Here is an 11,485-nt window from a genome sequence, read left to right on the forward strand (position 1 = left end):
TACATTAAAGGAAAAACAAATCACAAATATTTATACAGAAATAAGAATGATACATTGTATTTACATAGCACTTCTGTAGGTGTGTGTTAGGGCGGTTAAAGTATAGTATAAATTCTTTCCTTAAATTCACAGTTCAGTTTCCAAAGGATTTTATTTTAAATGTCTATTTTTCCCTCAAATCACTCAGGTACTTGTAGTCTCAAGCATGCTATGTAAAAAAAAAAAAAAAAAGTAATTTCATACATTTTATTGGCTAAATATAAGTTACGTTTCCCATGCATGTTCTACACAATATTCCAAGCATGTGTCATCACTTGACCTTTGTTACACCTCCAATGCTGTCCACTCATGTCAAATAAATCCCATGTGAACGTGTTGTGTTCCACAAGAAGGAGACCTTTGTGCTGACCTGTTGATGAGCGGAGCTCTTCTCGCCACTTTGCACACAAAATGCTGAAGGAAGGAATCGTGGAAGTAGCCCTGAGCTGCAGCAGATACTTTACTCAGCACACTGCTGTCATTTGTGCCCTGCACCTGAGGACGACAACACGGACGGCAATCACACACCTGATTTCAAAGGCTGTGTCGTTTAGTCTCTACGAATGACGGGACGATATAATCTCACCGCTGTGTCCGCACCCTTCTGCTTCTTCCTGTTAGTCATGACTTGGGTACGCTCACATATTACTTGAAATAAAAAGGTTACGTGCACATGTTGTTTTACATTTCTAGTTCACCAGGTTGTGTCGTCCATGCGGAACCATCGTTTACCCGTTCGCCATTGACGCTTGTCGACTGCCACATAGCGCACCCAAGCGGCCCGGAGAATGTTAACGTGGTTTCGCAGCAATAAAGTCATATTTAACTGTACACTGCTTGCCCTTGGTCAAATTTAGTTTAACATGTACAGTATATATTATAGTCATATATATTTGTTAATTTGTATGTATAAGTCGGCTCAAGACGGGGACATACGGTCGTGGAGCGCTAAACTCCTGAGCTTGACAATGCGGCAGTCAGTGCGCATGCGTTTGTGTGCCAACAGGAAGTGTTTTGCCATCAACCAGCTGATGAAGCGACATTATTGTCAGGGGAAGCTGACGTTCTTTAGGGTAAGTGGTGTTTCGTTTGGCATTTCAACTGTTTTTGTCATTTTTCAGTATTTGTCATATTGTTGTTATTGTTGCGTCTAAAAACGTCATCTTGGGTTTAGCATTTAGCTGTAGCTGTCGGTCAACCTGTAGTGGTCATAACGGTGTCATGCTCGCGGCACATAAACATACGATAAAATGGCTAACGGAATAAACACAGAAACTAACAAAATGTTGGACTTCAACATAACAAAAGTTCCTCATTTATGTTACAACGCTGCAGTGGTAGATAATTAGAGTCTATGGGGGAGGGGGGAGGGGGCACAGCTTGTTACTGAATGGCATACCACCAACAAACCCATCAATTATGTCCCATACAAATCAGTTGCGGTTGTTTGTCTATATGTGCTCTGCGATTGGCTGGCGACCAGTCCAGGGTGTACCCCGCCTCTCGCCTGAAGTCAGCTGGGATAGGCTCCAGTACACGCCCGCGACCCTAATGAGGATAAGCGGCATAGAAAATGAATGGATGGGCAAATCAGTTGCATTGCAAAGGTACCATGCTTGATGCTTCTAAGTCAGTGTGTTTTGCTGCAGTACCCACCTCACAAAGACGGACCAGGACATTACCAGCCAGCCTTGACGACACAGCTGGAGGCAGAGCCAAGTGACCAGCAGCATCCCAGAGTCACTGTGTCCATCAGTGTGACGGCACCCTTGCACGGGTTGCTATGAGCTCCAGAGGGAGTGGTGCAGGCCGCTCCAATGGCACTCCACCGCAGACCAAGATCTGTCAGTTTAAACTGGTGCTGCTGGGTGACATGGCTGTGGGCAAGTCCAGCCTGGTGCTGCGCTTTGTCAAGGGGCAGTTTGACGAGTTTCAGGAGACGACCATCGGAGGTGAGGAGTAGGGGAGGAGGGAAGTGAACCCAGGGAATTTGTTAACATGTCATTTGTTTCCCCAGCTGCTTTCCTGGCACAGTCGGTATGTTTAGACGACACCACAGTCAAGTTTGAGATCTGGGACACTGCAGGACAGGAGCGCTACCACAGCCTGGCACCCATGTACTACAGAGGGGCTCAGGCTGCAATTGTGGTCTTTGACATCACCAAGCCGGTATGCAATAAACTAATTAAATACTTCGTTGACATAAGAACCTCTAAAGCCAATTTCCAAACTATTTTCCTCAGAAGTAATGGAAATATGAATAATCCACTCCAGTGTCTAACGCTGGCATTTGTAACATTGGTAACAGTCATACAAGTGTGAAAATAGATTAACCACAGTTGATATTACAACATAAAGTCAAGAAAACACTCACGTTCTAACTTTAATGACAGATGGCAAAGGTGTTGTAGATGCGCCTCGCACCTCACTTTTCAAGTGTAAAAAGAAACAATTTAAATATAAATGAAAAACTGAAATTTTTAAATTCTTGTCTGTTAGTAAGTTGTGAAATCTCAGTGGGGATTTTGTATTAAAAGACGGACCAGTGTATTTATTTCATGACTGATTGTGGCCATTCACACTGTCACATTGTTGATGTATTCAGGAGACCTTTGAGAGGGCCAAGGCCTGGGTGAAAGAGCTGCAGAGGCAGGCCAGTCCCAACATCGTCATCGCTTTGGCAGGAAACAAGGCTGATCTGTCAGAGAAGAGACTAGTGGAGTATGAGGTCAGCAGCCATTTCAGGTGTTATTGTTATGGAAAAAAGAAGGATTGCTACTTTGTTCTCTTCCTCTTTACAATGTTTGACATTTATGATTCTTTTCATTGCGTCTTTGCGTGCGCCGAAGGAAGCGCAGACGTACGCCGACGACACCAGCCTGCTCTTCATGGAAACCTCGGCCAAGACCGCCATGAACGTCAACGAGCTCTTCCTGGCTATTGGTGAGTTTTGCACAGCCTCGGTCAAATTCTGACAAACAAAGGACATTCTCATTAGATTTTGTTCAGAATCCACACATGGATCCATTTTTAAAAAATCCCAGTCTTTTATAATGGAGAAAAAATGTCATTGAAATAAATATAAAGGAAAAAACATAAGTATTTTATAAAGAGAGAGAATTTTTTTTAAATATATATATATATATATATATATATATATATATATATATATATATATATGTATGTATATACACACACAAAATATTGCAAATACTTTATGATATCTTTTCATGGGGCAACACTAAAGAAACGACACTTTGATTCAATGTCGTCAGTGTGCAGCTTGTATAATAGTCTAAATTTACAGTTCACTCACAATAACTTGATCATTAATGTCCGAACCACTGGCAACAAAAGTGAGTGCAACCCTCATGAAAATGTCCAAATTGTGCCCAAAGTGTCAATGTTTAGTATGGATAGCATTATTTTCCAACACTGCCGGAGCAGGAGGGGGAAATACAGCGAAAGTGGCTCAACCAAGATGTGCTCAAGATGCAGCTGGACAAAACCCAACATCCGCAATCCCACTTAATTGGTTCCAAGACAGTGGTTATCAACTTACTTTGTCAAGTCAGATTTTCGGCTTTGTGCTAAGTGCGCGTTCACATGAAAGGGGGCGTTTGACGTCATTACACACACGTTTGGAAAGCAGCTACATTGTCACATAAAATGTAGTTTAGTTCCTTGGATTCAGTCTCGTAACGTGATGCATGTTTTGATTATGTCTTATTTTGTTTGGAGTCAACTTTTTTTTTTCACTTTTGAATGATTGCTTCAGCATTTCTTTTTGAGCTGTTTGCAAATACTCAGTGGCTGCAGGTAGGACTTTTTAGTAGCTAGTGAATATGTCGAGTTGATATTGGTAAGGTGTTTTTGTGAATAAGCTTTTGATAACATCATGTCTTAGTTGACAAACACCTCACATTATCCTACGCATTATCACTTTCACTTTGTTCCTATTTTAAAATGCCCAACTGCAGTATCAAATTTGGCTCATGACTAAAATGCACTAAATGTATATATTTTCATTTGACAGGCAGAGAGGAAGAGTAGTGTGTGGAGGCGTTACGTTAGATGCAACATGTACAGTGTGCACGTTAGAGCTCCAGCACCAGCAAAGCAAAGAACTCTACTAATTTGTGTCAACACCTAAAAGTATATCACAAAGAGGCATGTCCTGATGTTGACAGTGTTACTAATTAAACTTCCTTATTTTTATTTAGTAGTCTTCTGCTTCTTTGTGTTGTATCGTATTTTGGGTATTCTAAGAATTGATGTTAATGTACTGTATATATCCTGCGTATATCACTGCTCCTATTTCATATATTGGCCAATAAATCGGTTATCGGCCGATATAATGGATATCAGCTTTTTTTTCAGCCCCCAATATCGGTATCGGCCACAAAAATCCCACACTGGTCGGGCTCTAGTCACAATAAATGTTGGCATTCATGTTTCCCTCAACTGTGCTTTTAGAACTGTGCTTCCCAGTAACGGCAGCACTCATGCAGCCCCAGACCATGACACTCGCACCACCATGCTTGACTGTAGACAAGGCACACTTCTCACACGCCTGACACCATCTGAACCAAATAAGTGTATCTTGTTCTGGTCAGACCAGAGGATATGGTTCCAGTAATCCATGTCCTTAGTCTCTTTATCAAACTGTTCATAGGCATTCTTGTGTATATAAACACACACACAAGACAAGACAAAACAAGAAAGAAGGACCAATAAAAGCAGTACAAATAGAAAAAGCCATTTAAAATCACACATGTAAGCTAAAATAAGTTGATCTCAAGGTGACTAAGATGTCCGGAATACAGTAAGTGTGCTTTGAGTCTTGATGTGAAGAAGGTAAAAAAGTCAACTCCTCTCTCCCCTATGGTGTACAGATGAGAAGAGGGGACTGAGAGATGCAGGGGACGTCGAGGATCCGAGGGAGGAATTATCATTTTGCTTTCATCACTGTTTAGTTGTAAAACATTGGATGACAGTCACTGCTTGAATTCAGCAAGGCAGTCAGACAGGGAGGGAGGTGGAAGAGGGGGTTGGGTGTCATCCACGTAGCAGTGAAAATCTATGTCAAGTTGACAGAAATGATTACTAAGAGCTAGAGGGTAGATGATGAGCAGGGACCCCAAGACAAAGCCCTGGGACACACCAGAGAAAACGGGGGACAGAAGGGATTTGGATGATCTGAGTTGAACAAATTGAGTGGGGCGGAGTAACATGATCGGAACCGGTGGAGGGGTGGGGCTGGTGGGCGATGCCAATATTCTGCAGTCTGTTAAGGAGGACGCTGTGTGAAATGGTGTCAAAGGCGGCAGACAGTTCTAGAATGAGGATGGTGAGAAGTAGGGATGCTCTGATTGATACACCGATCAGTACCGGTCATTTCCGTGAAAAATCACTATTGTCGTATGCCGATAAGTGCCTTTCAGTGGCCATCACAAAAGTCCATCACCTGTGGCTGGAACTTATCCAGTCCGCAGCGATGTATGCGTGTAGTGCAGCTAACATCTTGGGCGTCACACTCCTCCCACTTTCCTTCACAGTGCACAGGCGTGCCAAAACAAAAACATTCATGTCTGCTATGTGGAACTTTACCAACACATGCCACGACATCCATCCTGCAGCACCGTAGCATTTAAAAAAGCTTTAACACAGCATTTGAACAAACATTTGACGGAGTCGCGGTGTGATCATCAGTCAACGGCGGCTAAAGCAGCTATGTGGGAACTCGCCCGTAATATGTACGTGGCAGTCAGAATGCTAAGCTAATAACCCGAAAAATTGAATTCAGCGGATGAGATGACCAGCCTTTCTCAGAGGTGGAAGACACCGGGTTTGCCGAGTGCTCTCTCACTCACCTGGAAGTCCTGCTGGAGCTCCACCAATGTACTCTCACATCCAAAGTGTCCTTAAAGAAGGTGTCTCGGCCTCTAAGTTTCACCAGCGATGTACAGTATGTTCTCTTCAAAAAGTCAGATATGTTTTTGTCTAAATTAAGGTGATTTTATGGTTCCTTTATTCATATATGGCCAGGATCACTTATAAATTAATTGAAAAATGTGTAATTAATCCATGTGATTGGTATCGGCCGATTTCAGTCCTAGATTATCGGTATTGGAATCGGCAGCATAAACCCTGATCGGAGCATCCCTTGTGAGAAGACTGGAATTAGCTGCCAGGGAGGTCATTAGTCATTTTCAAAAGTGCTGTTTCAGTATTATGACTGGACTGGAATTGTGTATATTATTGTACTGTATATATTGTATATGATGTGGAAAAATGAAAATAAAATACAAAAAGATGCATTCCTATATTTTATAATAGGCAACACAATTTGTAAAGTATTTTTTAGAAAATCCCTGCATTTTATAATGGATGAAAAAAGTGATCACCTGGTTGATTTGTGCATGCTGTTTAAATTACTATACTGTCAAACCAAGATCATTTCACGGGCGAACACTGCATAAACCTTGCACTCTTAATATTTTGCAGCCAAAAAGATGCCAAAAACAGACACCCAGAACCCAACACATGCGGCACGACATCGGGGAGTCAATCTCCAGGACCCGGACGCCCACTCCACCAGAGCTTGCTGCGGTGGGAACTAGACCACCATCAACTTAACTTGACCCTCTTTTCCCCTACCATGTGACCTCCACAACCACTACAGTCCCCCTAAAAGCATCCGATCCCCCTCAGCCAGCTTCCATTCTTCATCAATGAATCAACATTTGCCGAGGAGGAGGAAGGGGACGGCGTTAACTGAGGAACATGAAGAACACAGCGGAGGACACTAATTGTGAATATTCAGCCTTGCATCATTTCAGTTCGAGCCCTGTCTGATTGCCTGAAATACTACAAAGCAACCAAGGAAGAAATATGAGGAAGTGTGTAAAATAAAAAGTTCAATGTGTTACAGCCTGGCCTTCTTGGTCCTCCCTGCAGTTGCTCGAGAGACACAGTACAACCCTACATGACAGTGTATGGTGTGAGACAGTTTCTTTACACTTACACTATAATTAAGACAAACGCAACAAATTGCAACCTAATTTGATGACATTTTACATGGAACGTTGCATGTTAGATTTAAATTGCTGCTAGATACTCAATCTGGATGTAAACTAGCCATTAATTCACAGGCTGTCCCTTAAAACATGTACCAAATTTTGCTCAAATCACAAAGAAAAAAAACATTTTTAAAGGTTTGCCTTTTTTAAATGTTGATGCGTTTTATAATGGGCAATAAAGTGAAAATACAAAAAAAAAAAAAAGAAATTGGAGATTTTTTTCCCATAATGAGCAAACAATTTCAAAACATAAAATAAAAATTCGTCTTTTAAAATAAAAAAAATAAATGTAAATTTTTGAATACATATGCACATGCTCATTAAAATAATATTGAATACAACAAGGAAATAATTTTTAAAAGACATGGTATAAAGCTCAATGATTATTTTTTTTTCCTCTTGCAAAAAAAAAATAATTACACCCAATGGTATTTTACACCCATGCTGTCTTGAAAAATCACATTCACCAAAAAACTACAATAAACTCAAAACCTGTTTCTAAAAATGAACATTTAAAATATATCTTTTAAAAGAGGAAAACAAATTTGTCCTCGGTGTTAAAAATGCAGAAAAAATACAAAAATAAAATTAAAAAAGCTATCTAATCATTACACTCGTCTTCCGCTGTGGCATAGATGATTTGGTTCCTGCGTTTAATGCGCGGTGTCGCGGTCCCACTTCCATTACCACCGGCCTCGACGCTGGTCCGTTTGGGGGCCCGTGTTCCTGCAGGATCTGCATCCTCGCTCTCTTTGTCCAACTCTAGCCCAGAGCTGGGGCGGGTGGTTTCAGGTGTGGAGTGGCAGTGGGGTGATAGGTCCATGAGGGGAGACATGGGAATGGGGGAAGCTTCCAATTTGGGCGGTGGCAGGACCATGCGGGGTGTGTAGGCGACATCCCCGCCAGGGAGTTTTGGATCAGAGCCGCTCTCTAGTTCTTCCTCCCACTCGTCCTCTATGGTGATCTCGTCTGGATTAAACGAGCTTGACATGCCAGAGGTGTCCGTAGGGTACTGGCTGGGCTCATCATCTTCCGGACAATCGTCTTCCTCCTCTCCACCGTGAGCCTCTCTCATGTCGTCGCCTTGCCCCACCTGGATGTAGATGTCTGTAAGGCCTAAGGTGGAGCATAGCTCGGTGGTCTGGGGGTTGGCGTTGTAGCTGGGGGCCGAGTGAGGCTGGGGGTTGCCGGGGTCATAAGCAGACACGGTATGACTGAAGTTGTCCGGGATGGCGAGCTCGCCGCTGAGCTCCTCCACCACCTTCATCATTGCTTCTTCGGAAACGCTAAAGTCCCACCTGATGGACACCAAGGCAGGTGGTAAAACTACATCAATACTAGTAGACAGTTTTCGACAACATATATTCACAGGACACAATATTGGGTACACCTGCAATCTACAGCTTTTGTTCGGCTCGGGGGCTGTTCGTAGCACGTAGCTCGTTTTTCATTGGCTTGCGGCATATCCTACGGATAAAATCACCCGCATTTCCAGCGTCCTTCAGTTTTTCCTTTCCTTGGTACTGCTAAGTTTGGACATACCCTGGACATAGATGGTGCAGGCCTACCTAATGACAAGACAACAAAGTGCACTTAGAATTCAGCGTGCGTGTATACCGTTCATGCAGGCCGTTGTTCTCAGGAGGGTTCCAGGGATGATGGGTGGTCCTCTGCAGGTGGTTGGTGGCCTTCAGAATAGCCAGCCACTCTGGGTCGTATTCCAGACCCTTGGATGAACCGTCCCTCTCTGGAATGTCCACAATCTACAAGGGAAGTGTAACTGCTTAGAGCTACCGCATTTACATCCTCGACGTACTTCAGCACGTTATCTTACCTGCAGGAATTGCCGATACGGCAGACATTTATCCAGTGACAGGAATTTGGTGACGCGCGGTGCGGTGTTGGCTTTAGGCTAATGACAATTTAAGAAAGACAGCTTGTGAAATCAAATCAAGTATTAAGAATAATAAAAGGCTCAGGTTAACCGCCAGCCTCACCGGATGCTGCATGAGGGCAGCAAATTTGACGTGAAGATGCGCCGAGAACCAGTAGCCGGGCTGGAGGTGGTCTAGAAGCTCAGCAGCTGCTGGGCTGCCCAAAGAGTTGGACTCCACTTCTTGACGCAGAAACTTTTTCTTACGCAACAATTCCTCAGTGTGGCCGTGGTGGTAGATCCCACGCGGCCAGTCGTGGCTCATGAAAATGTCGACTGGCATGCGGATCTGATTTAGGAATCGACATTTTTGCTTTGTTTTGACGGAGGATTTTGTCAAGTTTATCGTGTGTTTCATTTATAGAAGCTAAAAAGAAACAAAAGAAGCAAGATGACCAATACCAAGAGCACAAAAATACTGAACTATGCATGTTTTACACAATGAAATCCTTATTTCCAGGAGAAATGTTCTTTATGTTTACACACTGTTTGCCTTATCCTACAGATAAAAAAAAACTGAGCTAAAGGACTACCGATGGAAATTAGCTGAATAAAAATTTTTCATTAAAGCCAACAGGAAGTGTCAAGAAAATGCAGCAACGACTAACTAAATAACTGGCACCCCCTTGCTGATTGTGATGTGTACATGTTGCAAATCCATCAAAACGGTCACCGTTTGGGTGTAGTTCAGGGCTGTGCAAATTCAACATACGTTGATATGTTCAATGTACAATTAATCTCATTGTACATGTGTATCGTGACATTAAAAGGCATTCTAGTCTACAAGTATTACCTGCTTTAGCTTGAACACCTCAATATTTCGGACGTGATAGACACTTCTCAGGGTTTCAGGGCTGTATGGAGGGAATTCATGGTGACCTGCAAGGGCAAACACGCCTGATAAACATACTGATCGGTGCTTTTACGTATATTTATCCATTTCCTCGGCAAGAAAACTCACCTCTTCTGTAGTCATGTGATTTGAAGATGCCGGACACGCCTCCGATTCGGATGCCTTTGTAACGGACAACGCCGGCATAACCTACAGACATCAGGTGAGTCATTAGGTAAGTCAGGTTTTATTTGGAGATATGGTGAGAGAAGATGTGTTCTCAGAAGGTCCCTACCTAGATAATAAATATTGGGCGCCACCCAGCCACCGTAAGGCAGCTCCTGCAGGTGATTGGAGGCCTCGTGGTTACCTCCGATGAAGATGGTCAGAATTGGAGCCTTCTTCTCTCCAGAATAGTACCTAGAAAAAAATATAACCTCACTTTGCTTTTTTTTTTTTTTTTTAAGGTGGAGGAATGCGTAAGAGGCACTCACTTGTAAAAAGTCTGCATGGTTCTGTACTTGGCAGGCACTGCCATGCACTTGAGGTCACCTTCATTCCTCACGGCCTGGAAGTCCCCACAGCAAAGCAGCAGATCTACCTTGAGGCCTTCCTTCTTCTCCAGGTAGGCGATGGTCTCGTAGATCTTGTCTAGCTCGCCATGGCAGCAGCCCTCCACCGCAATCTTCATGCTGTCACTCTCTCTTCTCAGTCCCTTGGTAAATACTTTTTTTCCGGAATCTCTGCAGGCACAATTAAGATGTTAAAAGTAAAAGACAATTTCAAAAAAGTAAAAGACAATTTCAAAGTAGTGTGGTGTCCAAAAGGTCTCTTCACATTTTTTAACACATTTATTACAACAGCAAGTGTAGAGACCTGTAGAAATGATTACATAATGAGGTGTCAATATAAGACTTTTTTGTCCGGCGGAGTGATATCTGGTGGACAAGGTGGCCAGAGAAATGGGCCATCCCTTTCAACCAGCCTGGCTGGAAGTGTTATGATTTAAAAATGCAATTTGATTAAACACTTTCATAACCGCTGACTACTGAGAAACTGAACTAATGTGATTATCTTAATTACTTTTGTAATATAGACCTTATGGGCACCCTGTATATCATACAAATGCTTAGATAGCATTCAAACATGCATCATTGTAGCTATATACAGTATAGAGAAGAAATACGCTTTGGAAGTGCTCGGATTTTAGTAATTCCGTGACATCACTACATAAAAGGCCTAACATCTCGTTTAATTTTCTTTGGTTTACTCTGGTTTGACTTAGAAAAAGAAAACAAATGGAGAACAGCTCTACATAGTATGAATGCACTTCGTTTACAACCACGTTGCTTCAACGATTATTCTTTTATTAACCACAGGCAACATAAAATGCGCCGATAAAAACTACTTACATAGACGAACGAAGGAATGCAGTGAACGCCGATTCGCGTTTACACAGCATTAAGTCGCCACATCGTGATGTAAAACTGCATATTTTGCTCAAGAACTGCAAACGTTGTCAACGAAATTTCCCACCCTGCACACACGACCCAGTACGGCTGCGCAATAGGTCAACAACAAGGCGCTGACTTTTTAGTC

General features: G+C 42.7%; 3 protein-coding genes across 7 annotated transcripts in view; 1 reads left to right on the plus strand and 2 right to left on the minus strand.

Moving 5' to 3' along the window:
• The window catches only part of lcmt2 (leucine carboxyl methyltransferase 2), a 15,342-nt gene extending 14,328 nt beyond the window's left edge, over positions 1–1,014 (minus strand). For both annotated transcript variants that reach the window (XM_054786592.1, XM_054786591.1), the window contains exons 1-2: positions 626–1,014; positions 410–534 (exon numbers count right to left, since the gene is read on the minus strand). In XM_054786592.1, coding sequence (XP_054642567.1) covers positions 410–534; positions 626–664 — 164 coding nt within the window. In that variant the 5' untranslated portion in view covers positions 665–1,014. The remainder of the gene's footprint in view (positions 1–409; positions 535–625) is intronic.
• Positions 411–7,300, plus strand: rab5b (RAB5B, member RAS oncogene family). 3 transcript variants are annotated; one of them, XM_054786600.1, is made up of 6 exons: positions 411–1,112; positions 1,689–1,991; positions 2,057–2,208; positions 2,645–2,767; positions 2,889–2,982; positions 4,935–6,533. In XM_054786600.1, exons 2-6 carry the CDS (start codon positions 1,823–1,825, stop codon positions 5,045–5,047), a joined length of 651 nt encoding a protein of 216 aa, XP_054642575.1. In that variant the 5' UTR covers positions 411–1,112; positions 1,689–1,822; the 3' UTR covers positions 5,048–6,533. The 3 variants fall into 3 exon arrangements, with proteins under 3 accessions (XP_054642575.1, XP_054642576.1, XP_054642574.1); XM_054786601.1 differs by lacking the exon at positions 4,935–6,533 and adding an exon at positions 4,076–4,928 and having other exon boundaries at positions 417–1,112; XM_054786599.1 differs by lacking the exon at positions 4,935–6,533 and adding an exon at positions 6,547–7,300 and having other exon boundaries at positions 995–1,112.
• Positions 4,581–11,448, minus strand: dbr1 (debranching RNA lariats 1). 2 transcript variants are annotated; one of them, XM_054786595.1, is made up of 9 exons: positions 11,299–11,448; positions 10,381–10,629; positions 10,182–10,306; positions 10,016–10,096; positions 9,848–9,933; positions 9,119–9,343; positions 8,956–9,033; positions 8,739–8,884; positions 4,584–8,419 (listed from the first exon to the last, which is right to left on the minus strand). In XM_054786595.1, the coding sequence occupies exons 1-9, from the start codon at positions 11,346–11,348 to the stop codon at positions 7,723–7,725; spliced, it is 1,737 nt and encodes a 578-aa protein (XP_054642570.1). In that variant the 5' UTR covers positions 11,349–11,448; the 3' UTR covers positions 4,584–7,722. The 2 variants fall into 2 exon arrangements, with proteins under 2 accessions (XP_054642572.1, XP_054642570.1); XM_054786597.1 differs by lacking the exons at positions 8,956–9,033; positions 9,119–9,343 and having other exon boundaries at positions 4,581–8,419.
• Positions 11,449–11,485: the final 37 nt, after the last annotated feature.

This window comes from Dunckerocampus dactyliophorus, chromosome 9 (genome assembly GCF_027744805.1).
Source record: "Dunckerocampus dactyliophorus isolate RoL2022-P2 chromosome 9, RoL_Ddac_1.1, whole genome shotgun sequence".
Taxonomy (NCBI): domain Eukaryota; kingdom Metazoa; phylum Chordata; class Actinopteri; order Syngnathiformes; family Syngnathidae; genus Dunckerocampus; species Dunckerocampus dactyliophorus.